The 23,815-nt window shown below is 43.6% G+C and overlaps 1 protein-coding gene across 1 annotated transcript in view; it reads left to right on the plus strand.

Annotated features, from left to right (window-relative positions):
- Positions 1-23,815, plus strand: part of DNAH3 (dynein axonemal heavy chain 3) — a 127,480-nt gene that overhangs the window by 92,553 nt on the left and 11,112 nt on the right. Inside the window, exons 40-55 of the mRNA XM_065411988.1 lie at positions 3,230-3,359; positions 3,861-4,097; positions 4,562-4,665; positions 6,214-6,508; positions 7,464-7,643; positions 9,339-9,462; positions 9,578-9,734; positions 11,513-11,656; positions 12,234-12,900; positions 12,988-13,153; positions 14,498-14,714; positions 15,715-15,897; positions 17,947-18,145; positions 19,221-21,362; positions 21,898-22,123; positions 22,631-22,875. Of these exons, the coding sequence (XP_065268060.1) occupies positions 3,230-3,359; positions 3,861-4,097; positions 4,562-4,665; positions 6,214-6,508; positions 7,464-7,643; positions 9,339-9,462; positions 9,578-9,734; positions 11,513-11,656; positions 12,234-12,900; positions 12,988-13,153; positions 14,498-14,714; positions 15,715-15,897; positions 17,947-18,145; positions 19,221-21,362; positions 21,898-22,123; positions 22,631-22,875 (5,416 nt within the window). The remainder of the gene's footprint in view (positions 1-3,229; positions 3,360-3,860; positions 4,098-4,561; positions 4,666-6,213; positions 6,509-7,463; positions 7,644-9,338; positions 9,463-9,577; positions 9,735-11,512; positions 11,657-12,233; positions 12,901-12,987; positions 13,154-14,497; positions 14,715-15,714; positions 15,898-17,946; positions 18,146-19,220; positions 21,363-21,897; positions 22,124-22,630; positions 22,876-23,815) is intronic.

The raw sequence follows: 23,815 nt of genomic DNA on the forward strand, positions 1-23,815 counted from the left end.
TGTGTTGGGCCTAGAGCTGGATGAAGCCATAGTTTTCTGTGATCTGCCAGCCCCCTTCTTCACTGTTCAATGGAAGAGCAAACAGGAGTTGGGACCAAATTCAGAAAAGTGCTTAGGGATGGGGAAATGCTGCCTGATGTTGGTTAAGAAGCAATCCCTGTCCCTTTATAAACTATCTGAAATACCCTTGGAAAAGGCCAAGATAGAGGCAGAGGGGAGGTTGGGCCATGACTTCCTGCACCCTGCATAAGTCAGCAGAGCTGGCTTGCTGTAGAGGGTAAGCGATGATGCTTCACTTACGGCAGTGGTCACTGTGACGGGTTGGATCACAGAAACCCCCTTGGGAGCTGCCACCTGATGTGCAAAGACTACCTCTGCTCCTGTTTTCCCTGCCAGCTCAGGACTCCAGCACCCTGTCTTGCTGAGCCAGACACTCCCGTCTGCTCCAATACAGACCCAGGGTCTGAATCACTTGTCCCAAAGCTGCAAGTTTACCTGAAAACAGCTCACAGAAGTGTGCTTGTCTTTAGCACTCAGATGCCCAACTCCCAATGGGGTCTAAACCCAAATAAATCCATTTTACCCTGTATAAAGCTTATGCAGGGCAAACTCATAAATTGTTCGCCCTCTATAACACTGATAGAGAGATATGCACAGTTGTTTGGTCCCCCAGGTATTAATACATACTCTGAGTTAATTAATAAGGGAAAAAGTGATTTTATTAAATACAGAAAATAGAATTTAAGTGGTTCCAAGCAGTAATAGACAGAACAAAGTAAGTCACCAAGCAAAATAAAATAAAATGCGCAAATCTATGTCTAATCAAACTGAATGCAGATAATCTCACCCTCAGATAGGGTGACCAGATCACCCAAGTCAAATATCGGGATGCGGGGGGGGGGGGGGGGGGGACGTGGCGGGAGGGGGCAGGGCAAAAAACCCCCCGCCCTTCCTTCACAAGCGCTGGAGGGAGGTCCGGGAGACGCAGGGGAAGCACGGGGCCAGGGTGAGTGAGAGTCCGGCCTGGCCCCGAGCAGGCAGGACTCAGTCGGGCGGTAGGGAGAGTAGGGGGGTGGCCCGCGGGGCCAGGCGGCGGCTGTTCTCCCCCCCGGGCAGCGGGACTCGGGAGCAGCCGCTGCTGCAGCTCCCACTGCCGCGGGGGGAGGAAGCGGCCGATGGCCAAGCTCGGCGGCTGCGGCTCTGGCGCCCGAACCCCCCGAGCCCCCTGAGCCTGGGCCTGCTGCGGGGACCCAGCAGCGTGCACGCTGCGCCCAGCCCCTGGCCAGTCGCATCTGGGCTGCTGCCCAGCTGGTGCTATCCCGCGGCGGCCCCGGAGTGGGGGCAGCAGGCCACAGCCCCCCCGTCCCGCTCGGGTCCCGCAGGGGAACGAACGGGGCTGGGCTGCCGATGCCTCCGCCTTGGGGCCACCGCGGGATAGCACCAGCTGGGCAGCAGCCCAGACGCGACTGGCCAGGGGCTGGGCGCAGCGTGCGCGCTGCTGGGTCCCCGCAGCAGGCCCAGGCTCAGGGAGCTCGGGGGGTTCGGGCGCCAGAGCCGCAGCCGCCGAGCTTGGCCATCGGCCACTTCCTCCCCCCGCGGCAGTGGGAGCTGCAGCAGCGGCTGCTCCCGAGTCCCGCTGCCCGGGGGGGGAGAACAGCCGCCACCTGGCCCCGCGGGCCGCCCCCCTACTCTCCCAACCGCGTGACTGAGTCCTGCCTGCTCGGGGCCAGGCCGGACTCTCACTCACCCCGGCCCTGCGCTTCCCCTGCGTCTCCCGGGCCTCCCTCCACAAGCGCCGGAGGGAGGAGGAATGGCGAGCCTGGGGAAGAGGCGGGGATTCGGGGAGGGAGCCAATGGGGGAAGGAGGGGGCGGAGTAAGGGCGGGGCCGGGGGGGGGGGCGCGCAAGCACTTCCGGGCTCTGGAGTATTTGCTTGTTTGTCCAGTGTCCCGACCTAACGTTGGTCGGGACGCGGGACAAACAAGGAAATATCGGGACAGTCCCGATAAAATCGGGACGTCTGGTCACTCTACCCTCAGAGATGCTTCAGTAAGCTTTTTCTCAGACTGGACACCTTCCAGGCCTGGGCACAATTCTTTCCCCTGGTACAGCTCTTGTTGCAGCTCAGGTGATAGCTAGGGGATTCTTCATGATGGCTCCTCTCCCCTCTTTGTTCTGTTCCACCCCTTTATATATCTTTTGCATAAGGCGGGAACCCTTTGTCCCTCTGGGTTTCCACCCCCCCTCACTGGAAAAGCACCAGGTTAAAGATGGATTCCAGTTCAGGTGACATGATCACATGTCTCTGCAAGACTTCATTACCCACTTGCCAGCACACACATATACAGGAAGACTCACAGGTAAACACAGCAATCTGCAGACAATGGGAGTCATCAAGATTCCAAACCATCATTAATGGCCCACACTTTACATAATTACAATAGGCCCTCAGAGTTATATTTTATATTTCTAGTTTTAGATACAAGAGTGGTACATTTATACAAATTGGATGATCACACTCAGTAGATTATAAGCTTTGTAATGATACCTTACAAGAGACCTTTTGCATGAAGCATATCCCAGTTACGTTATATTCACTTATTACCATATTTTTCTAAAACTATCCCAGTTACATTATATTCACTTATTATCATGTTTTTATAAAACCATATAGACTGCACAACATCACAGTCACACTCTCCCTGCATACTGGGGAGCTCTAGAAGGCATTTCATAATGGGATGAGGTGACTATGCACTACCCCCAGTGCCCTTAATGGTCTGATGGAACCCTGGTCTTTGTTCCTTCTGCTGTATGCTTACTAGACCTTGGATTTACTCTCTCAGATTATCCAGTAAACCTCAGTGAAATGCGGTCTTCCCATATTTAGTCCCTGTGCCTGGGTGGAGTAACAGCTCTCCAAGGTGGAAAGGTCCTTCTGCTGTCTGGATTAATAAGAGGAGAACAAACTTCCTATTCCAAACCATTTATTTGCCTGTGACAAAAGCAGCTTCTTTCCACTGTCAGGCTCTGTGGCAACTCCCATAGTGCCTTGTCAATGCCACTCCCCAATCTCCCCCTCCACCAACCCAGGCAGAATTATTGGTGCCTTAAGGATCCACTTTTATTGAACAGCTAAGTCAAATAAACCTTTGATACAGGTCTAGGTAAGTAAGGAAAATAATGCCACTCCTACACTGTTTTAAAACTGTTTCCTGTTCCGCTTGCAGATTGATGACATGTTTATGTGGCTAGTCCAGCCTTGCTTGGAATTTGTTCGCCTTCATTGCAAAATCATAGTACAGACATCCGCTATCCATCTAACCTATAGCATGATGAAACTCTATACCTGTCTGCTCGGTCAGTATCTTTTAATGCTTCAGCCTCTTATTTTTTCCTGATATGTCATAACAATAGAAAATCCAGGTCACTAGAGACAAGTTAATGCTAGAAGACTTCATTTTGAATGAAGCAAGTGCTTTGGGGGTGTGGATCATATGCCATAGGTCTTTTTCACTGACCTAGTAATAACAGCAGTCCTTTGCGCCTTGTATAGCACCTCTCAACTCAGGATCTGAGAGTACTTTACAGGCCTGAGTAAGGCCCTGTGGGCATGGCCCCAGATGTTTAGCATGCTGTTTGCTAGCATCCTAATGAAATATTTAGAACTCCTTTAAATATTTCCCACTCATTCATTTTTAATTGAAAACAATATATTGCACCATCAAAACAGGGCCAGAGTCTCACCTGGTGAAAATTGACATAGCGCCATTGAAGGCAATGCTGAGGATCTGGCTTAGAATGATTTTTTTACGAAAGCAGATTTTGATCATTTAACCAAGATTTGAATGCATTTTTTAGATGAAATAAGGAAATCGGGTGAAGAAGAAGGTGAAACCATGTCTAGTCAGCAGATCATCTTATGGCTACAGGGGCTTTTCCTTTTCGCATTGGTTTGGACAATCGGTGGGACCATCAATGCAGACAGCAGAAAGAAATTTGATCTGTTTTTCCGCAACTTGCTCATGGGAATGGATGATGAGAACCCGCGCCCCAAAAGCCTGAAGCTCACCAAAAACAACATCTTTCCAGAAAAAGGTGTTTCTATATAACTGTATTTATATTGCTTAGTCTTGCTTTACAAACCCTGCCAAATCCTGTCTAGCACTGCCGGGCAGACTGGGGTGCCTGGCACTTTTCCTTTGCTGCGGAGATCCTGCAGCCAGGCCTGAAGGATACACTGTGGGGAGCTCTTTTTTGTTGCTCTAAACAAGAGGAGCATGTGCCCCAGATTGACCTAAACGGTGAAATCTGTTGCAGCTAACAACTTCCTGACAGTGAGGTTCAATGGGAGAGGAGGATATTCAGTGCTATTTAGGAGGCATTCATCGCCACACAGGCCATGTGAAGAACTGACAAATCAGGAAAATTCTTTCATTTGATCATTTCTACCCTTGTACTAGAAAGGACTAGGGGGAAATACTGTAGATGCTAAAGTGACATGACATTATTTTGACCGTCTGTTCAGTCAGTTTTCCTATATTCTGTGTTTTGTTTAACAGGGAGTGTGTATGACTTCTATTTTCACAAGCAAGCCAGTGGACAATGGAACATATGGACTGATTACATCACTAGGGAGGAGCAAAATATCCCTGCTGGTGCAAAGGTTAACCTTTTTTTTTTCATTATAGAAAAGAACTCAGTGATGAAAACAGTGTTATGAAATGACAGAGCTACAAGTCAGTTACATTTGGTAGCTATGATTAATTTATATATGACTTCTTTCTGCTTACTGTGTAATGTCTTAAGCTGTATGGGCTCTCCCCCGCTTAAACCTTGGTTCTGATGTCAGACCTATATTTAAATCTCAGTACAAAAGGTAAATATGGAGCATAAGGGTGATCTTGTGGTGAAAGATCTGGGCTCAATTCCTGGCTGTGTTACAGAATCCTTGTATGACCTTGGGCAAGTCACTTAACCAAGAAGCAGCCTCTGATTTTTGGTGCCTGTTTTTGGGTGTTCAGGCTGAGACCTAGTGTAATATAACATGAATTAATCAGCACTTCTACATGAATTGACTCACAGCTTCCTTAGGATGGGGAGGCCAACTTAGGGGGTCCAAGAAGCCTGAACACTGGAGAACAACCCAGAACAGAGGCATCCACATTTTGATGGCAAGCTTTGAACTTAATCTGTCTGTGCCTTGGTTTCCCCATCTGCAAAGTGAGGTTAATGATACTTCCCAATTGTATCAGGGCTGACTATCTCCCACGTCCCCCCTCATGGCCTAAGGTCATACCACAGGCAGTCTGCCTCACTTTCCCCTCTTTCCATCCAAAAGCCCACACAAGGCAAAGGTTTCTCTTCCTCCTCCCAGGCCTTCCTGCCTGGCATCTTTTCTGCTTTGGCAGGCCACTCCCAGGCCCTGCCTGGTCAGAGTCTCAGTCCTAACTCCCAGGACTCTCTGCTAGAACCTGCTCACTCTCCTAGCAGTCTCTAATCCCTGGGCATTCCCTCTTTCACTGCAGCCTCCTGCTGCTCTTTATAGAGTGGCTCATTGTATAATCAGGGTTGGCTAGTCCCAGCCCTTAAGGGGTGAGCCACACTGTTACACCTGGCTTGCAGGTGTGATGTGGGGTTAAATTCATTAATGGTTGTAGAAATCTTTAAGAAGTTCAAAATGTTGTTAACCATTGCCTCATTACCACTATTCCTCATTGACATGCTAGATATCAGTACAGCTAGCATCTACATGACATATGTGGAAAGAAGAAGGCTGAATCTTTATTTCATCATTTAAAAATAACTTTTAAGTACACAGCACATAGCTGCCCCACTGATGTGGGGGGAGAAGAGACTCCCTGTGACATTTTACCCCTTCCCTTTGCACAGTGAAGGGCAGAATTGAGCCCCAAATTAGGAATTATCCAATGCTCCCATTTTTGCTTTGAATTGTCACAATGCCTAGGAGCCCTAGTCATGGATCGGGCTCCATTGTGCTAGGTGCTGTACAAACACAGAACAAAAGCAGCTCCTTACTTACCATTTACAGTATCTACAAGAAACTTGTAATAGCCTTTATTTACATATAGAAGTAATTTTTAAAAACTCCTTTTTTGGGCAATAAACTCACTGCAATAAGTTGATTTCAAACCTCAGTGATTAGTGTTAGATATTTGTTTTCCACATGGTATTTTAATTTTCCATATAATAGGTGTCCGAGCTTATAATTCCAACAATGGAAACAGCCAGGCAATCTTTTTTTCTAAAAACATATGTGGAACATAACATCCCTTTGCTGTTTGTGGGCCCCACTGGCACAGGAAAATCCGCTATTACCAACAGCTTTCTGCTGCAACTTCCAAAGCTTAAATACGTCCCTAACTGCATCAACTTCTCTGCAAGAACTTCAGCTAACCAAACCCAGGATATTATTATGTCAAAGCTGGACAGAAGAAGAAAGGGACTATTTGGACCTCCCGTGGGGAAAAAAGCTATAATATTTGTAGGTAAGACAACTTGTGTGTTCTTATTTCTTCATGTAAATTCAAGCTTCAGGAGAACTAAGTGCTTCATTGGTCTGGTAATTATACACTGCCACGCTACTTGCTTTTTTTTTTTTTAAGGCATCTGTGAAAGGATTAGGACTGTCCCCTGCTGGAAAATTTACATACATTGAAGCACAGGCATGAAAACTAGGGGTGGGGGGGTGTTGCAGCACCCCCATGTTTTGCATGAGGTCCCGGCCGCTGGCCCAGCACCCAGGGTCTCGCTGCTGCTGGCCCCGCGCCCAGGAATCCGCTCCTGGTCCCGCACCCAGGGTCCCAGATGCAGGACCTGTGTCTGGGGCTCTGCTCCTGGCCCCACACCCAGGGTCCCGGCTGCAGGACCCGCGCCAGGGTTTTGCTCCAGGCCCTGCATGCAGGGATCTGGCTGCTGGCCCCCCACCCGGGACTCTGCTCCCTCCCACAGCTGTGGTCCCAGCCTCAGCCCCCTTACCCCTGTCCACATCCCCCCTACCTCCCGGAGCCCCCCTACCTCCGGTCCTGGCCCCAGCTCTGGGGAGAGGGAGCACAGACAGAGAGGGTGCGAGGTAAAAAGTTTGGGGACCTCTTGCTTTCAGCACCCCCCACTGTAAAAAGTGGTCCAGTGCCACTGCATTGAAGTGGTGCTTGTCTTTAAGATGGTTCGCTCACTTACTTTAAATCTGTGCAGTTTGGTACCTTATGTTGCAATTTGTGATCTTAAGTAAACACAAAACAAATGAACAGCCCATCAGCCAAACAAAATTAAACCAATATCTTTAACTACAAAAAAATTACCCCTGCATGGTATAATTACATTAGATTCAGTTGTTGCATCAAAGAGAAATAATAATAATGAAAGGTAACCTTTTCCTTGTTAAGAGAGATAATAGGTATCTGGGCTTTGATTTATTTCTTAAGACATGAACGTTCTTTTTAGATGATCTAAACATGCCTGCAAAGGAGGTGTACGGAGCCCAGCCACCTATTGAGCTTCTTAGACAGTGGATTGATCATGGTCACTGGTATGACAAGAAGGATACATCCAGGCTTGATATCATAGATGTCTTACTTGTTTCAGCAATGGGCCCTCCTGGTGGAGGAAGGAATGATATTACAGGTAGGAAATAAATATAATATAATTTAATATAATATAATATAGAAATACCTCACTATGACAACCCATTGTCTAGTTGACTGAGGTTATAGAGGGAAGCCTGGCTTACCTAATGTTATTCAAATAGAAGACTATGAGCTTGTCTACATGAATAATTAGTTTGCGGCAAGCTGGGGTGTGAGTCTACCCTGCACTAGCATGCTGCAGGATAACTGTTCATGTGGACCCTGATCATGCGCATTAACAGTTTGTCAATGTGCTTTGATTTAGTCCTCTTTGAAATGGGACTAGATCAAAATGCATTAATGAACTGTCCACATGGACAGTTAGTCTGTGGCAGGCTAGCATGGGGTAGATTCACACCTTAGCTTTCCACAAACTAAATCTTTGTGTAGGCAAGTGCTCTGTTTGTATACAAATTGTAAGCCAGTGGGCAGATTCACCAGCTGGGCCATTCCAAATAAAGCCCACATACACACATTTATTATTACATCTGAATATAAAGGAGCTGGAAAAATGAGCCCAGGATAAGGATGATTGGCTTTGTCTGACTTCTGCCTCACCTGATGGTATGGGAAGAATGATGATGATGATGATGATTGATGATGACTCAAGTTTAATCCATGTCTGTTTCCTCCGGGTGGGTTTAATAATCAACAGAAAATACAAAGCCTGAAAATAATACCAAACACTTAGGAACAGGTATGTTCTTATCACATGTTAGATAACAAATGCTGACTAACACAGTAAAATCCTAATGTAGACAAGGCAGTTTGTAGCTTTTGCACATGTTACCAGGTCAAGGTGAAAACTAGGGTGAATCTAAGGTTTATCTTAATTTGCTAACTTGTGTGAAAACTACAGATTGTCTTGCATTCACCAGAATTTTAGCTCATCTCAGGGTATGTCCACAGTTCGAGTTGGGGGTATGATTCCCAGCTCGGGTAGACATACTTGTGCTAGCTCCTCACTGAGCTAATGCACTAGAAGTAGAATGTAGCCATGGCAGCGCAAACAGTGAGAGGACTAACAGCCTTGAGTGTGTGCCCAGTAGAGATGTTGGGTTTGTACTGAGGGAAGCTAGCCCTTCTCGCCACTCCTGCTACTACTACTATACTTCTATTTTTAGCACACTAACTCTATTAGAGCTAGCGCAAGTATGTCTACTTGAGCTGGGAATCACATCCCCAGATCAAAGTGTAGGTATACCCTTAGTTACCATGAGGTAAGAACATGCCTTTGTGCTGTTTTGGGGTCCACCCAGACCAGCAAGGGGTTCTGGCATCATCTGCCCTGTAACCTTGCCTGGTCTTGGTGCTGTGTGGCTATGGTTCAGATCCCAAAAGCACAAGGTCTCATCCTGGCTCTGACCAATCCAGTTACTCTTTACAGGGTGACACGAACAGCCCTTTCAAGTCCTGAGTCTCCCCAAATACGTCCTCCCTGAGTTCTTAATTAGCAGACACTCTGACCATTCTCCTCTGGTTCCTCACCTCTGAACTTCAAGGCATGTAGCGTCATTTTATTAAGGTGTAGAAATGTGCCTGAAAGAAAACCCTGGAACCAGATCCAGATCCAAATTTTGAAGCTTGATTTTATCGCTAATAAGATGGTCACTGCTAGACAAATGGTAGGTGTAAGGTGGAAAGAAAGTTGTGCAGTACTGGACATGACTGTGTCATTCACTGTGTATTACAGGGCGTTTCACACGACACTTGAATATTATTTCCATCAATGCTTTTGATGATGACGTTTTAACCAAGATTTTCTCTTCAATTGTTGACTGGCATTTCAGCAAAGGATTTGAAGCTGTATTTACAAGGTAATGGTGATATGTTTCCTGAGACTATTTTACAGAGAACATATTGTCTCAGATCTTTCATTTGCGTGCCTCACAATTAAATTCACCTCTCTCTTCTTTTTATTTATTTTTTAAGGCTTGGCAAGATGATAATCCAAGCGACAATGGCTATTTATAAAATGGCTGTCGAGAATTTTCTTCCAACTCCTTCAAAATCCCATTATGTCTTTAATCTGCGTGATTTCTCCCGTGTTGTTAGAGGAGTGCTGTTATGTCCACACACCCATTTACAAGTAGGCTGCTGTTTAACTGTTCATAAAACGATAGTTAAAAAAATAAAGTATTAAAGCTAAATTCTCTTCACTAACATGCACTGTAATTTTAATAGGTTTGCATGCATATAACTGAGAGCAGGATTGGGCCTGAATATTTTGCTGTGCACTTTCCTCCTTCCTCTTGATTAAGAAAAACATTCAGATATTATTAATTTGCTTGTATTACAGTAACTGTTAGATCAGGGCCCTGATGTGTTTGGCCCTGTAATATCCATAGTAGGAGACAGTCCCTACCCCTGAACTTGTTACCTAACTAGACAAGACAAAGGAAGAAGAGAGAAGAGAAGGATTATTATCCCCATTTTACAGATGAGGGAACTGATACATAAAGAGGTTGAATAGCTTGGCCCCCAAAAACATATCTTGCTATTAGCTGATGATGGAAGTTTCTGTGTAATATAAAAAAGCCAAACAAAGCTATTAAGCAAGTTAGGGAACATTCTCATCCCTTTACACTGGGTAAAAAGGCGAGAGTGGCATAAAGTGGTGTAGCGAAGCGAGACTCACCACCAGCGGCACCTCCTGCTGGTCGTCCTGGGAATTAGCTCTTTTCCAGCCCGGAGCACCCGCTGCAGGCCAGTGTCTCGCCTGCCGCTGGCCTCGTGTCCCTCCTAGGGCCCCTTTCCCTGGGGTTCTGCCCTCCATAGTAACCCTGCTCTGGGTCTCCCCTCCCAGGGGAACCCCCAACCTCCTATCCCCACCTTGCCTCAGTGGCTACTGCCAGTCACCACCTAGCCCCCGCTCACTGGGGCAGACTGCAGTCTGTAAACCACTCATCACTGACAGAGGGGGTTTGGACCTGCTGCCTTTGCCTAACCCCAGGCTACACCTCTGTAGGCCTTGCACAGGGCCTGCAGCCTGGGGAATTGCCAGGTTGGAGCTCTCCAGCTCCTTTGCCCTATTCCCCAGCACTATACTACTCAGGTCCCCTTCTCTCTCTACAACTAGAGAGAGATTGCCTTAGCTCCTGGCTCACAGCCCTTTTATAGGGCTAGCTGTGGCCTGATTGGGGTGTGGCCCCAGCTGTGGCTGCTTCCCCAATCAGCCTAGCCTTTTCTCTAGGAGCGCAGTCGCTGCCCTATTACAAGTGGCCATAAAAACCCTTGATCTAGCCAGGGGAGAATTCTTCTGGTGCAGGAACTGAGAAAGACAGTTGCAGCTGTCCTCTAAGGATCTCTGTGCCAGCTTTGATATAGCGGGCCTGCAGGGGGCACTATTGGGGCAGGAGGGGTGTGTCAGGGTGGGGACCTTTGTTAATGTTACTACAGGGGTGGGAGTTATGCATGTTAATCCTTATTCCTTGAGATGAGAATGTACTCCAGACTAAACTGCTTTCAGAGAGACATGGATTTCACCCCAATTGTTTATTGCTCTATGGAAGGATTGCTCCTAAACACCCGTGTCATGAGTCACATGTCCTTTGTTCATTGCCACTGGTATTATTCTAAAATATGAAAAATCATCATAAAGTCCCCCAAAGATAAACACCCTTGATGTAACAATAGTTAAGTGCTTTGTGAGCAGAGGCCAAGACTGTATTGGCAGGAAAGATATGACACAATCATTACGTATTGAGGAAGCCAGTTGACCCATTTGCTTGCACTCTCACAACTGAAAGACTCCCATTGACTTTAGTGAGAGGTGGATCAGGCCTCAAATGGAGATCTGACTACTTTGTTATGAAACAAGTCCTGCCCGTTAAATGTTGATCTATTCATTTATATCTGCTTTTACAGGATGGGGATAAGCTGATCAGACTTTGGATCCATGAAGTTTATCGAGTTTTCTATGACCGCTTAATTGACAATGATGACAGGGAGATGTTCTTTAAGATGGTAAAAGAAACAACATCAAACAACTTCAAGCAGAGCGTTGATAAGGTACACTGGCTTATACACTGAGAACAGTTTGGACAGGTAGATGGGACTGACAAATTTACAAAACTAATTCAATACTTCAGATATACTGTAGCAATATTAGAAAATAATTTGAACCGTCTCCATTGGTGCACCCTCAATATGCAAGTTAGGGATCTCATCCTGCAAATTACTCTTTGCAGGTGGACTCCTGACTTGAGTGGGGCTCTCTCCAGGGGCAGGAGATCACCTGGAATGAGTAACTGGCAGGACTGGGGCGGAGGTAGTCAGCCATGCTGTTATTTGATTTGTGCATATTTGGAAGGGTCCATATATGCTGTGGGTATATTATTAGGCTTTTTGGAAACTTGGACATATACTGGACAGTGAAATCAGAATGCCCATATTTTGAGGTATGCATATCTGAAAAACATTTCAGCATACATTGTTTTGGTTTTTTTGGTCTAAAATAATATACTGGAACAGCTGGAAGATACCATTTCCACAGCAGTAGGACCTACTACTGTGTGGATATGGATGAGTATTTCTTTAGAGAAAAAATAGAGTCTGAATTATCAGTTGAATCTTGTCTTTTGCATAGGTACTGAGTCATCTGTCACCTACTGGCAAGATCACCGATAATAATATCCGCAGCCTCTTCTTTGGAGACTACTTTAAACCAGACAGTGATGTAAAAGCCTATGATGAAATCACAGACTTAAAGCAACTGACAACCGTGATGGAATATTACCTTGATGAGTACAACAATATCAGCAAGGCTCCAATGTCCTTGGTCATGTTTAAGTTTGCCATCGAGCATATCTCAAGGATATGCAGAGTACTGAAACAGGACAATGGTCATTTGCTTTTGGTGGGAATTGGTGGGAGTGGGCGACAAAGTGCTACCAAGCTGGCCACCTTCATGAATGCTTTTGAGCTTTTTCAGATTGAAATCACGAAGTCCTATGGCAACAACGAATGGAAGGAGGATGTGAAACGAATCATGCTGCAGACTGGCGTCAGTAACAAAAATGTGTCTTTTTTGTTCTGTGACAATCAAATAAAGGACGAGTCATTTGTGGAGGATGTTAACATGCTTTTAAATACAGGTGATGTGCCTAATATCTTCGCAGCAGATGAGAAGGCTGACATTGTTGAGAAAATGCAGGCTGCAGCAAGGACGGAAGGCAGGAAAATCGAGGCCACTCCACTTGCTATGTACAACTTCTTTATTGAAAGAGTGAAGAAAAATTTACATATCGTCTTAGGTCTGTATATAACGCACAATGTCTTATTCTAAATCTTTCTGCCTCTTAACTGTTGGTGGACTTAAGAACAATATGCATTCTTTCCAGCAATGAGTCCAATTGGAGATGCATTCCGGAATCGACTACGAATGTTCCCTTCACTGATAAACTGCTGCACCATTGACTGGTTCCAGACCTGGCCCACTGATGCTTTGGAAATGGTTGCAAACAAGTTTTTGGAGGATGTCGAACTCGAAGATGAAATTAGAAAAGCGTATGTGTTTATTTGTCAAGAGGGTTCTGAAGCTGATAATCACATCTCCAGCTGAAGCATCATATAAGGATAACATCACAGCTATGTGATGCTTCAGCTGAAGATGTGGTTATCAGCTTCAGCTCAAAATGTCAACATACCCTTAGTTACAAGAGTGCAACTCCATTGATGTTTTTACAGGGTGACACTGGCCCTGTAAGACTGGTCATTTCACCCATAGATGGGGCTTAAAAGAGGACACCTGGGCTCTAGAGCCAAGGGGGGATAGACCTGGTGAGTCAGAACTGCCTTAGAGTGCAGATGGAGTCAGTCAGTCCTCCCGCTCCCTCCCAGCATCTCTTGCCCACTGCAGATCAGCTGTTCGGTGGCATGCAGGAGGTGCCAGGGGGAGGGGCGGAGCGAGGGCAGGATGCGCTTGGGGAAGGGGGCGGAACAGGGTGGGAAGAGGCAGGGCGGCCATGGGAAGAGATGGGGCGAGGGTGGGAAGAGCCAGTGGTGGAGCTTGGGGGAAGGGGTGGAGTGGGGGTGGGGCCTGGGGCAAGCAGGGGTCGAGCACCCCCGGTAAAATTAGAAAGTCGGCACCTATGCCAGAGAATTGCCTGTGGGAAATCTGCAGCGGGAGGCATGCCTGGAACCCAGCAGACTTTGTTGACCTTCCTGAGCCAGAGAGCCGGGGCCAGAGAGGGTTGAGGGCTAGGGTGAGGTCTGCTGAGAGATGCCAGAGCAATACCTGAGAGGTAACCATGATGGGAGACACTGAGATGAGGTGGGACGCTGATAGATTGTTGGGGACTCGGTTTATTATGATTTATACATACAGGGCTTTATTTTGTAATAACTTAACCCTGCAAGTACTATATTTATTCAGAAAGACTGCTTAGACTATTTCTGGGAACTAATGAAGGGGAAACTGGGGCAGGCACACCAGTGATGCTGCTGCCAGACGCTGGTGGACACCCCAGTTGGGAGCCACCCTAGGACAATAGTCAGCTTGGGTCTGTGTGGGTTTATGGCCCAATTTTTATTGGTCTCAATACCTGAAGCTCCCTTTAACTTTAGTGTGAACTATGTATATTCAGTACCTCTGAAAATCCTCTCTGAGACGAGAATTTAGCTCAATATATTTTAAATAATGGGCTAAATTTTTCTCTCAGTAACACCAATATAATTTCATTGACTTCTGTGTAGTTATTTTGGATTTACATTGGAGTAACCAAGAGCAGACTTTGACTCCATTGTTTTAGATGCTAATAGAAATAACCAAACAGTTAGTAGGACACAAAATTGCCAGGATTAATATAGAGAGATATTTTCATTCATATTAATATGTAAGATTTTCCATAGGGTTGTGTCAATGTGCAAATATTTCCAAGAAAGTGTGAGAGAGCTCTCTGTCAGCTATTACAGCACACTGCGAAGACACAACTATGTAACACCAACATCTTATCTGGAACTGATTCTCACCTTTAAGGCTCTACTAAATAGCAAGAGGCAAGAAGTTGACATGATGAGAAATCGTTATCTTGTGGGTCTTCAAAAACTTGAATTTGCATCTTCACAAGTAAGTTTAGACAGAAAACTTGAAGAATATTTTTTAACATAGCATATGGTTAATTTAGCACACCGCGTCCACTAACGCTAATAAGAGTTGCAAGCTTAATTCTCTGTTCACAGTTGTGTTAATAGTTTTCCTCTTAAAAGCCACCAGCAAATCTGAGATTCTTGCTTAGCTATTTTAAGAAACTGTGGCATGTAACTTCAGAGTAGATCTCCTAATCTAAGATTGAATGGAGTAAATGCTACTTAACCAAACATGTTGGAAAAATTTTGTTAAGTTCAAGTAACATTATAGTTTTCTCAGAGCCCCAGTTGAAGAATCACTGGCAGCATAGTTTCTTCAAGAGCTTTCGTGACGTTGGCTGTGCATGCCTGTGCCTATTCCTCCTTTCAAAATGGGAAGAAGATGCAGAAAGGGAGTTACTGTTGCATGAATGAGCATTACCTTTTGAGGAGATTTGCACTAGGAAATCCACCAAGCCCCCAACTCTACAGCTTCCCAGCTCTTCTTCCTGCTACTCCTGGAACAGACCCTGGCAAAACAAAGGAGCTTCCTACTTCTGGGCATTTCCCTAGTAGAGGAGAGCACCCCAAGGATCTGCTGCTATTCCCACTTCTGTATCCCTTGCCTGGTTTATGCTGGATTTCATTCTCATCCATGCATGTAAATGGAGGGAAGCATTGGGGTACACCAGCTGACTATAAGAAAAGCAAAACTGATCAGTTTATTTTCAGTGTCCAGGCTGAGTGAATTGCAAAAAGTAAAGACACTACAAATATGAAAAAAAACATTAGATTTTTAAAATCTGCTTCAGTTTTAACAGGAGGAGATCTCAGTAAAATAGGCGAGAAGGCTACTTTTTAAAATGTGATTTGTATGCTGAGTGTCCTTTTTTAAATTGTACTATGTGTCATAACATCTTTACCATTTTCTACCTATCACATTGAGACAGGAAATACACATGAAAATTACCAGGATTTCTCTCATTTGATATCTTCATTAGGTTGCAGAAATGCAGAAGGAGCTGACTGCCCTTCAGCCTGAACTAATTCAAACCTCTGCAGAAACAGAGAAAATGATGATCCAGATAGAAAAAGAAACGATTGAAGTAGATGCAAAGAAGGAGCTAGTATCTGCAGATGAAAAGGAGGCTAATGATGCTGCAGCTGTTTCCAAAGCTATTAAGGTAGTTTACAAGGGCCTGTCCCTGTGAGGTACTGAATCTGTCTCAACTCCCTCAAAGTAAATGGAGGCTGAGGAGATAGATGCAAAGTACTTTACAGGTGAGGCCCAAGTTCCTAACAATGCAATTAAAAAAAACAAAAACATGAGAGATGATGATTGAGATGTTAATAATGTTAACAAATGTTACCCTGGCTGTATTTAGTGATGGCCAGATACTAATTCTACAGTGCTCCCAGAATTCCTTTTTCCAGTCCTGACTTTAACATGCATCTTGCACACATAATTCAAGGTGCATCTCAGATCTTCCTGAAAGAGAAAGTTAGTCCCCTTACGCAGCTGAGTAAAGAAAGAGATGGACCTAATTACATGGGCGGGGTATGTTTCCAGGATTGTTATTTATCTGGAATAAGTCTCATCTTCTGCCTAAAGCCCCAGTAAACAGGTTTTATATAGAGGCCCTATAAAGGTTTTGGGGGGACGGAGAAATCTCTTCCCCACAGTTTATGTGGGGCATAGTGCAGTTACTCTGTGGCTGCTATATGCAGACAGGAGCCATAGCCTCTAAGCTGGAGCAGCAGGTTATGATATGCCAAGCCCACCGCTTTATGTGGGGCTTATGGTATTTTCAGTTTGTGGACACATAACTATGCCATGTCACTCTGTCAGCCAATCCATAGCCCCACTCTGTGCTAGTGTTTCTGGATTCTACAGCATGTAGGAGTAGCTTCTCAGACCTCCATTTCCCATGCACTGGGACTGCAGTAGCTCCAAAGCACTGGGGCCTTCTACAGACCCTAGAGTTTCACCCTTAGTCTCTTGACTATGTCTACAATGCAGTTAGACACCCGCAGCTGACCGGTGCCCACTGACTCAGGCTCACATGGCTTGCGGTATGAGGCTGTTTAATTGTGGTGTAGATGTTCGGGCTCGGGCTGCAGCCTGAACTCTGGGACCTCACAGGATCGTAGAGCCCAGGCTCCAGCCCGAGCACAAACATCTACACTGCAATTAAACAGCCCCTTAGCCCGAGCACGACAAGCCCAAGTCAGCTGACTCGGGCCAGCCGCGGCTTTTTAATTGCGGTATAGACATACCCTTGGTGCTAGCAGACAGGCCCACAAAACATGTTGTCTTGTTACAATGTTGCCCAGCGAGCCTAATGTTCCATTCACTCTAATGAATGTAGCAGAAAAGCAAGATGTGTGCTTTACAAGGATGAGATTAAGTCTTGGACAATAGGAGATGAGGTGTCCCAACATAGTATCCCATCATCCTGTTGGAAACTGTCCTGCAGTGCTTTGTGTGTGACATTCTTGTATATAGGCCAGGACTTGCAAGTCATTAATCCAGAACCCTGTATCCATACTACTGGGGAATGAGATGGTCATGAAAAAATTATTATTATTTATATTATGATAGTAACCCAGGAGCCTCAGTCATGGGCCAGGACCAAACATCCTCAGAGGGAATATCTCCATGACCAGATGTCGGTGGCACAAAGACCTCCATGAGAGATTGTGAGACTCTCCAGCACTGTCTCAACTATTGCAGAAATGCAAAACATATACAACTGCTGGTACCTGGGGTTCTCTCTGAAGTTATTGCTCTATGCTGCATTCTGCTGTAATAGTAACATGCACATGGTAAAAGAAATGAGCTGCTCAGCACACTTCTGATGTCCCATGAATCTGTTACGCTTCACCACCCTTCACCCCCATTTCTCAGTACCTGCAACAAGTCAGCAGAAGTCTGTTGAAGATGTTTAAATAGTGAAATGGAGATATCCCTTGGGCCTTCAACTGTAAAAAGGAACATGGTGGTGAGATGCAGTTAAAATGACTGTGTATAGAGTAATACACTAAACTGTCAGGACAGATTATTAAAATAGTTATTTCTGCTTGAAATGTACTGCTATGTACATTTTTCCTAGTTAATTATAACTGCAAATGGTTCACTAATGCCACATTAGCATCTCTCAGCTCATGTCAGTCAGTTTACAATAGACTGTGCAACTCAAAGGGTTAAAGTATTCTGTTCAATGTATTTGCAGGAAGAGTGTGAAGGGGACCTTGCAGAGGCCATGCCAGCTCTAGAGGCTGCACTGTCAGCTCTTGATACCCTGAACCCCTCAGACATCTCGCTTGTCAAAGCCATGCAGAATCCACCAGGCCCTGTCAAGCTTGTTATGGAGAGTATCTGTGTAATGAAAGGAATGAAACCAGAGAGAAAGCCTGATCCAAGTGGCAGCGGTAATAATACCATTGTGAAAGCTTAGGGACTGTTTGTGTCATCTGTGTCCTAGCTGAGACACAGTCACCTATTCTGCTTTACATTCACACCGAGCTAAGATTTGCAGATGCAGGAAGGATGCCTCAGAGAGCTCTGGTGGAGCATGCTGCACTATTGTACCAGAAGCAGTTTCTCCTCCCTTGGTGTTCACACCTCAACTGCTAGCAGAGCACCTCACCCTCCCTGATTGAACTAACCTCGTTATCTCCAGACTGATTTATACCTGCCTCTGGAGATTTCCATTACTTGCATCTGAAGAAGTGAGGTTCTTACCCACGAAAGCTTATGCTCCCAATACTTCTGTTAGTCTTAAAGGTGCCACAGGACCCTCTGTTGCTTTTTACAGATTCAGACTAACACGGCTACCCCTCTGATATTGTACCTTACACCTGCATGCTCCCCTCCAGCGCCACCTGCCAAACACTACCAAGCATGTAGGGGAGGCAGAATCCAGGCTATGCCATATTTCTAGATAACCACTCCTGTTGGACCTGTGGAGCATCACTAGTCATGCTAGCCAGCCTTTTGCACAGGGGGATTAATAGGATTAGTATTGTGTCACACATAAGCATACTGGATGGAAGAGGGGAAGAGATGCCTTTTACCACCTTCTCCCCTATCTAGTGCACCCACAATTTATCCCTTAATAATTAGGAATTAATAGTTATAAATATTGCTTTTATTATGTAAATTAGGAAGGAAATCCTCAGAATAGGATTTATTTAATAAAAGTCAACCACGAAAAACTTTTATAACCATTTGTTTCTCTCTCCCTTTGCTTTTGGCAGATTAAAATTAAAATTGTTGTATCGTTAATGTACATGCCTACTAAATTTCAGTTCAACACAGATTAATGATGCTGTGTCCTTATTTGAATTTTAATATGTAAGCATTTTTCTAAAATTTGTTAACTGCATCTGTATGGCACAAACCTACAGCAAGATAATTAGTATTAGCTTTTTCGTATCAGTGTTTAAAGTATTTTAATTTTGAATACCTCTGATTTAAGCCTGATTTGATTTATGTGCAATACAGGTAAAATGATAGAAGACTATTGGGGAATCTCTAGAAAGCTTCTAGGAGATCTGAAATTCCTTGAAAGCTTAAAGACATACGACAAGGATAATATTCCTCCTGCTGTAATGAAGAGGATCAGAGAGAGGTTTATTGAGCATCCAGATTTTCAGCCGGCTGTCATAAAAAATGTGTCATCAGCCTGTGAAGGCTTATGCAAATGGGTGAGAGCCATGGAGGTGTATGACCGTGTAGCTAAAGTGGTTGCTCCAAAACGTGAGCGTCTTAAGGAGGCGGAAGGTTTACTTGAAATTCAAATGAAAAAGCTAAATACAAAGCGTGCAGAACTTAAGGATGTAATGGACCGTCTCCAAGCTTTGAACGATGAATTTGAAAGCATGAATAACCGGAAGAAAGAATTAGAAAACAACATTGAAATCTGTTCACAAAAGCTGGTAAGAGCTGAAAAGCTGATTAGTGGACTTGGAGGAGAGAAAGATAGGTGGACAGAAGCTGCACGATTGTTGGGAATCCGATACACAGATCTTACTGGTGATGTTTTGTTATCTTCAGGAACAGTGGCTTATTTGGGAGCCTTTACTGTAGACTATCGCCTTGAATGCCAAAAGCAATGGCAGGCCCTATGCAAGGAGAAGCATGTACCATGTTCCAATGATTTTAGCCTCAGTAATACTTTAGGGGATCCTGTCAAAATCCGTGCCTGGCAGATTGCTGGATTGCCAATTGATTCATTTTCAATTGATAATGGTATAATTGTTTCTAACTCAAGAAGATGGGCTTTAATGATTGATCCTCAAAGGCAAGCCAACAAGTGGATAAAAAATATGGAGAAAGCTAATAAGCTTTCAGTTATCAAACTGTCTGATACGAACTATGTGAGGATACTGGAAAATGCTATCCAGTTTGGAACACCAGTCTTGCTTGAAAATATTGGTGAAGAACTAGATGCTTTCATAGAGCCTATATTGCTAAAGCTAACATTCAAGCAACAAGGTGTGGAATACATGAGGTTAGGTGAAAATATAATTGAATACTCAAGAGACTTCAAGTTTTACATGACAACTCGCTTAAGGAATCCTCATTATTTTCCTGAAGTGGCTGTGAAAGTTTGTCTACTCAACTTCATGATTACACCACTAGGTCTTCAGGACCAACTTCTTGGAATTGTAGCTGCAAAGGAAAAGCCTGAGCTGGAAGAAAAGAAAAATAAACTGATCATAGAAAGTGCGGCCAACAAGAAACAGCTGAAGGAGATAGAAGATAAAATCCTTGAGGTTCTTTCCAAGTCAGAAGGAAACATCTTAGAAGATGAAACAGCAATTAAGGTTTTGTCTTCATCCAAAGAGCTATCTGAAGAAATCTCTGAAAAGCAGGAAATTGCATCTGTAACTGAAATGCAGATAGATGCTACTCGAATGGGTTACAAGCCCGTAGCTGTTCATTCAGCAACTCTCTTCTTCTGCATTTCTGATCTGGCAAACATTGAACCTATGTACCAGTATTCATTAATTTGGTTCATTAACTTGTACATTCAATCCATTGCTAATAGCAAAAAGAGTGATGATCTAAAGGAGAGAATTGAGAATATAATTGAACATTTCACAGTAAGCATCTACAATAACGTCTGCCGTTCACTGTTTGAGAAGGATAAACTGCTATTCTCCCTCCTCCTGACTATAGGAATAATGAAAGGAGAAGATAAAATAGATGATGAGGTTTGGCGGTTCCTATTGACAGGAGGTGTTGCTCTTGATAACCCTTACCTCAACCCAGCCCCAGAGTGGTTGACTGACAAATCATGGGCTGAGATTGTACGTGCATCTAGTCTAAAAAACCTTCATGGACTGATGGATCATGTAAGGGAGAATGTTTCAAAGTGGAAAATGATTTATGACTCTGCAAAGCCCCAGGAAGAGGCATTCCCAGATGTATGGAAGACATTAGTAGGGCTAGATCGTATGATCATTCTAAGGTGTTTAAGACCTGATAAAATCATTCCAGCAATGCAGGATTTCATCACAGAAAATATGGGAAGAACTTATATAGAACCACCCACCTTTGACCTTGCGGGAAGTTACAATGATTCCAATTGCTGTGCACCTTTGATTTTTGTATTATCACCAGGTGCTGATCCTATGGCAGGTGAGGTTAAAAAAAGATTTTAAATTGAAATCTTTGCATGATAACATGTGGGCTCCTTCATTTAAATAGTCCCTTTATAGTACAGTAAATTAATTGTAGTAGTAGTAGCTTTGAATTTCAAACATTCTTATCCTTCCACGTGTCCTTTATCTTGTAAAAACACCTCATGAAAACACACCAAAATAGGGGCAGAAAATGGGGAAAATAAATTATAATTATAATGCTGATTAAATGAATAAATCTCCGATCTTCAGGGGTTTAACAAGATTTAGATTCCAAGCCAGATTCTCATTTATACTAAGGCCCTTTTACACCACTCTTTAAATTGGGAGTAATTTACGTCTAAAAACAGCAACTGTCTGGGAGATTCAGTCACATATACCACCTGACTACTTTTACCTTTCTTTCTTTTTTAATTGACTAGAATGCAGATTAACATTTGTACCTTTAATCGTGTTTCTGATTATATAAATGACATACGCAACATGGATCTATTTGCTAAAAGCTTTTGTGTGCGTTATATTTTCTATAAAAGGTTTGCTAAAGTTTGCTGATGATCTTGGCATGGGAGGTACAAGCATTCAGACTATTTCACTTGGCCAGGGCCAGGGTCCAATAGCAGCAAAAATGATATGTCAGGCTATCATTGATGGAACTTGGGTAGTGTTACAAAACTGCCATCTTGCAACCAGCTGGATGCCTGCTTTGGAGAAAATCTGTGAAGAAATGATAGTGCCTGAGAATACCCATGAAAAATTCAGGTAGAAACTTTAATATTCTTCCATTTTCTGTGGGATTACTTCCAATATAAATTAGGACTGCTAGTAAAAAGGAATAAAAAGGTTATATGAATAATTATCACATTAGAATATTTAAAGATCATTGAGAAAATAGCAATATGTAATCGAGACACCATATTTTCTATAAAAAGAACAGGAGTACTTGTGGCACCTTAGAGACTAACAAATTTATTTGAGCATAAGCTTTCGTGGGCTACAGCCCACTTCATCAGATGCATGAGCTTATGCTCAAATAAATTTGTTAGTCTCTAAGGTGCCACAAGTACTCCTGTTCTTTTTGCAGATACAGACTAACACGGCTGCTACTCTGAAACCCATCTTTTCTATGTAGATATTCAATTTATCTAAACACCTGTTTCTAAAAATATATTTAGATTGCAATTGACTCATATTAATAAAGTTTAAAACTGATGCAGTTCAAGACTGAGGATATGTAATCAAATATGTTTCTGTCTTTACCCTGTTCAGATTATGGTTAACCAGTTATCCATCAGAAAAGTTTCCTGTCAGTATTCTCCAGAATGGCATCAAAATGACCAATGAACCTCCTAAAGGGGTTAGAGCAAACCTCCTACGATCATACCTCAATGACCCAGTGTCTGATCCTGCATTCTTTACTAGTTGCCAAAAACAAGAAATGTGGCAAAAATTGCTCTTTGGACTTTGCTTTTTCCATGCCCTGGTTCAAGAAAGGAAAAATTTTGGCCCATTGGGTAAGATTTGGATCATTTTGCAGATTTTCTAAAAAGCATTAGCAGTTTTGCAATATGTTACTTCAGTCTTGCCTCCAGAACGCCAGCCAGAAGCATTACCTCCAGCATTGTGACAAGAGGATGGTCATGTTATCTGATGATGGCTGGGAATTTTTATGTGTGTCAGCATTGCATAGAATATAGTGAAGCAACATTGAAAAGCTATTTTGAGGTTTTGGGCTGTATAAATACACACAGGTTTGACTCCTGATGTTCTTATTCAGACAAAACTGCTATGGAAGTCACTGGGAGCTTGCAAAGTAAACATAGTATGTATTTATGTTGTCATAAATTGCTGTTATTGTTGTTATTATTATTTTATTACATTTCTACATAAAAACTATTTGTTTGTCAAAAACAACTCCTATTCAAGTTTTAATTTTAAATGATTTACCTTTTTGATTAATAAAAATTGAATTTTATTCAATTATTTTTTTTACTTTTTTTATCGAGCAAAGCTAGTACACGTGTTCCTTTAGTGTAGCATTTGAATTTATTTAGCTGCAGTTAATTGGCCATACAATGAAAATTTCCAAAAGCATAACATATATAAGAATTTGATTTGTGTTTCATTTTTTGTAAATAAGTCTTACATGACCAACAAATATGGTGTGGAATTAAAAGTTGTTTTTAAAAATATTTAGGGACAAACTCAGATGTCATATACTCCATTGACTTACATGGAGTTCTGCCCGCTTACACCAAGTCTGAACTTGGCATGCACGTTGTATGCTTAACACAGCATTGCTAACTTATCATACAAATTAATCATTCTATACACACAATCTACTCACCCACCTGATCATGCAGCTGATGATAAAAGAAAAATATTTGACTTGTCTGTCAGAGAAAGATACCTGTCCTGGATGACTAAGCGGGTACAGTTTTGCAAGGTTGGTTT

Source organism: Emys orbicularis, chromosome 10 (assembly GCF_028017835.1).
Source record: "Emys orbicularis isolate rEmyOrb1 chromosome 10, rEmyOrb1.hap1, whole genome shotgun sequence".
Classification (NCBI taxonomy): Eukaryota; Metazoa; Chordata; order Testudines; family Emydidae; genus Emys; species Emys orbicularis.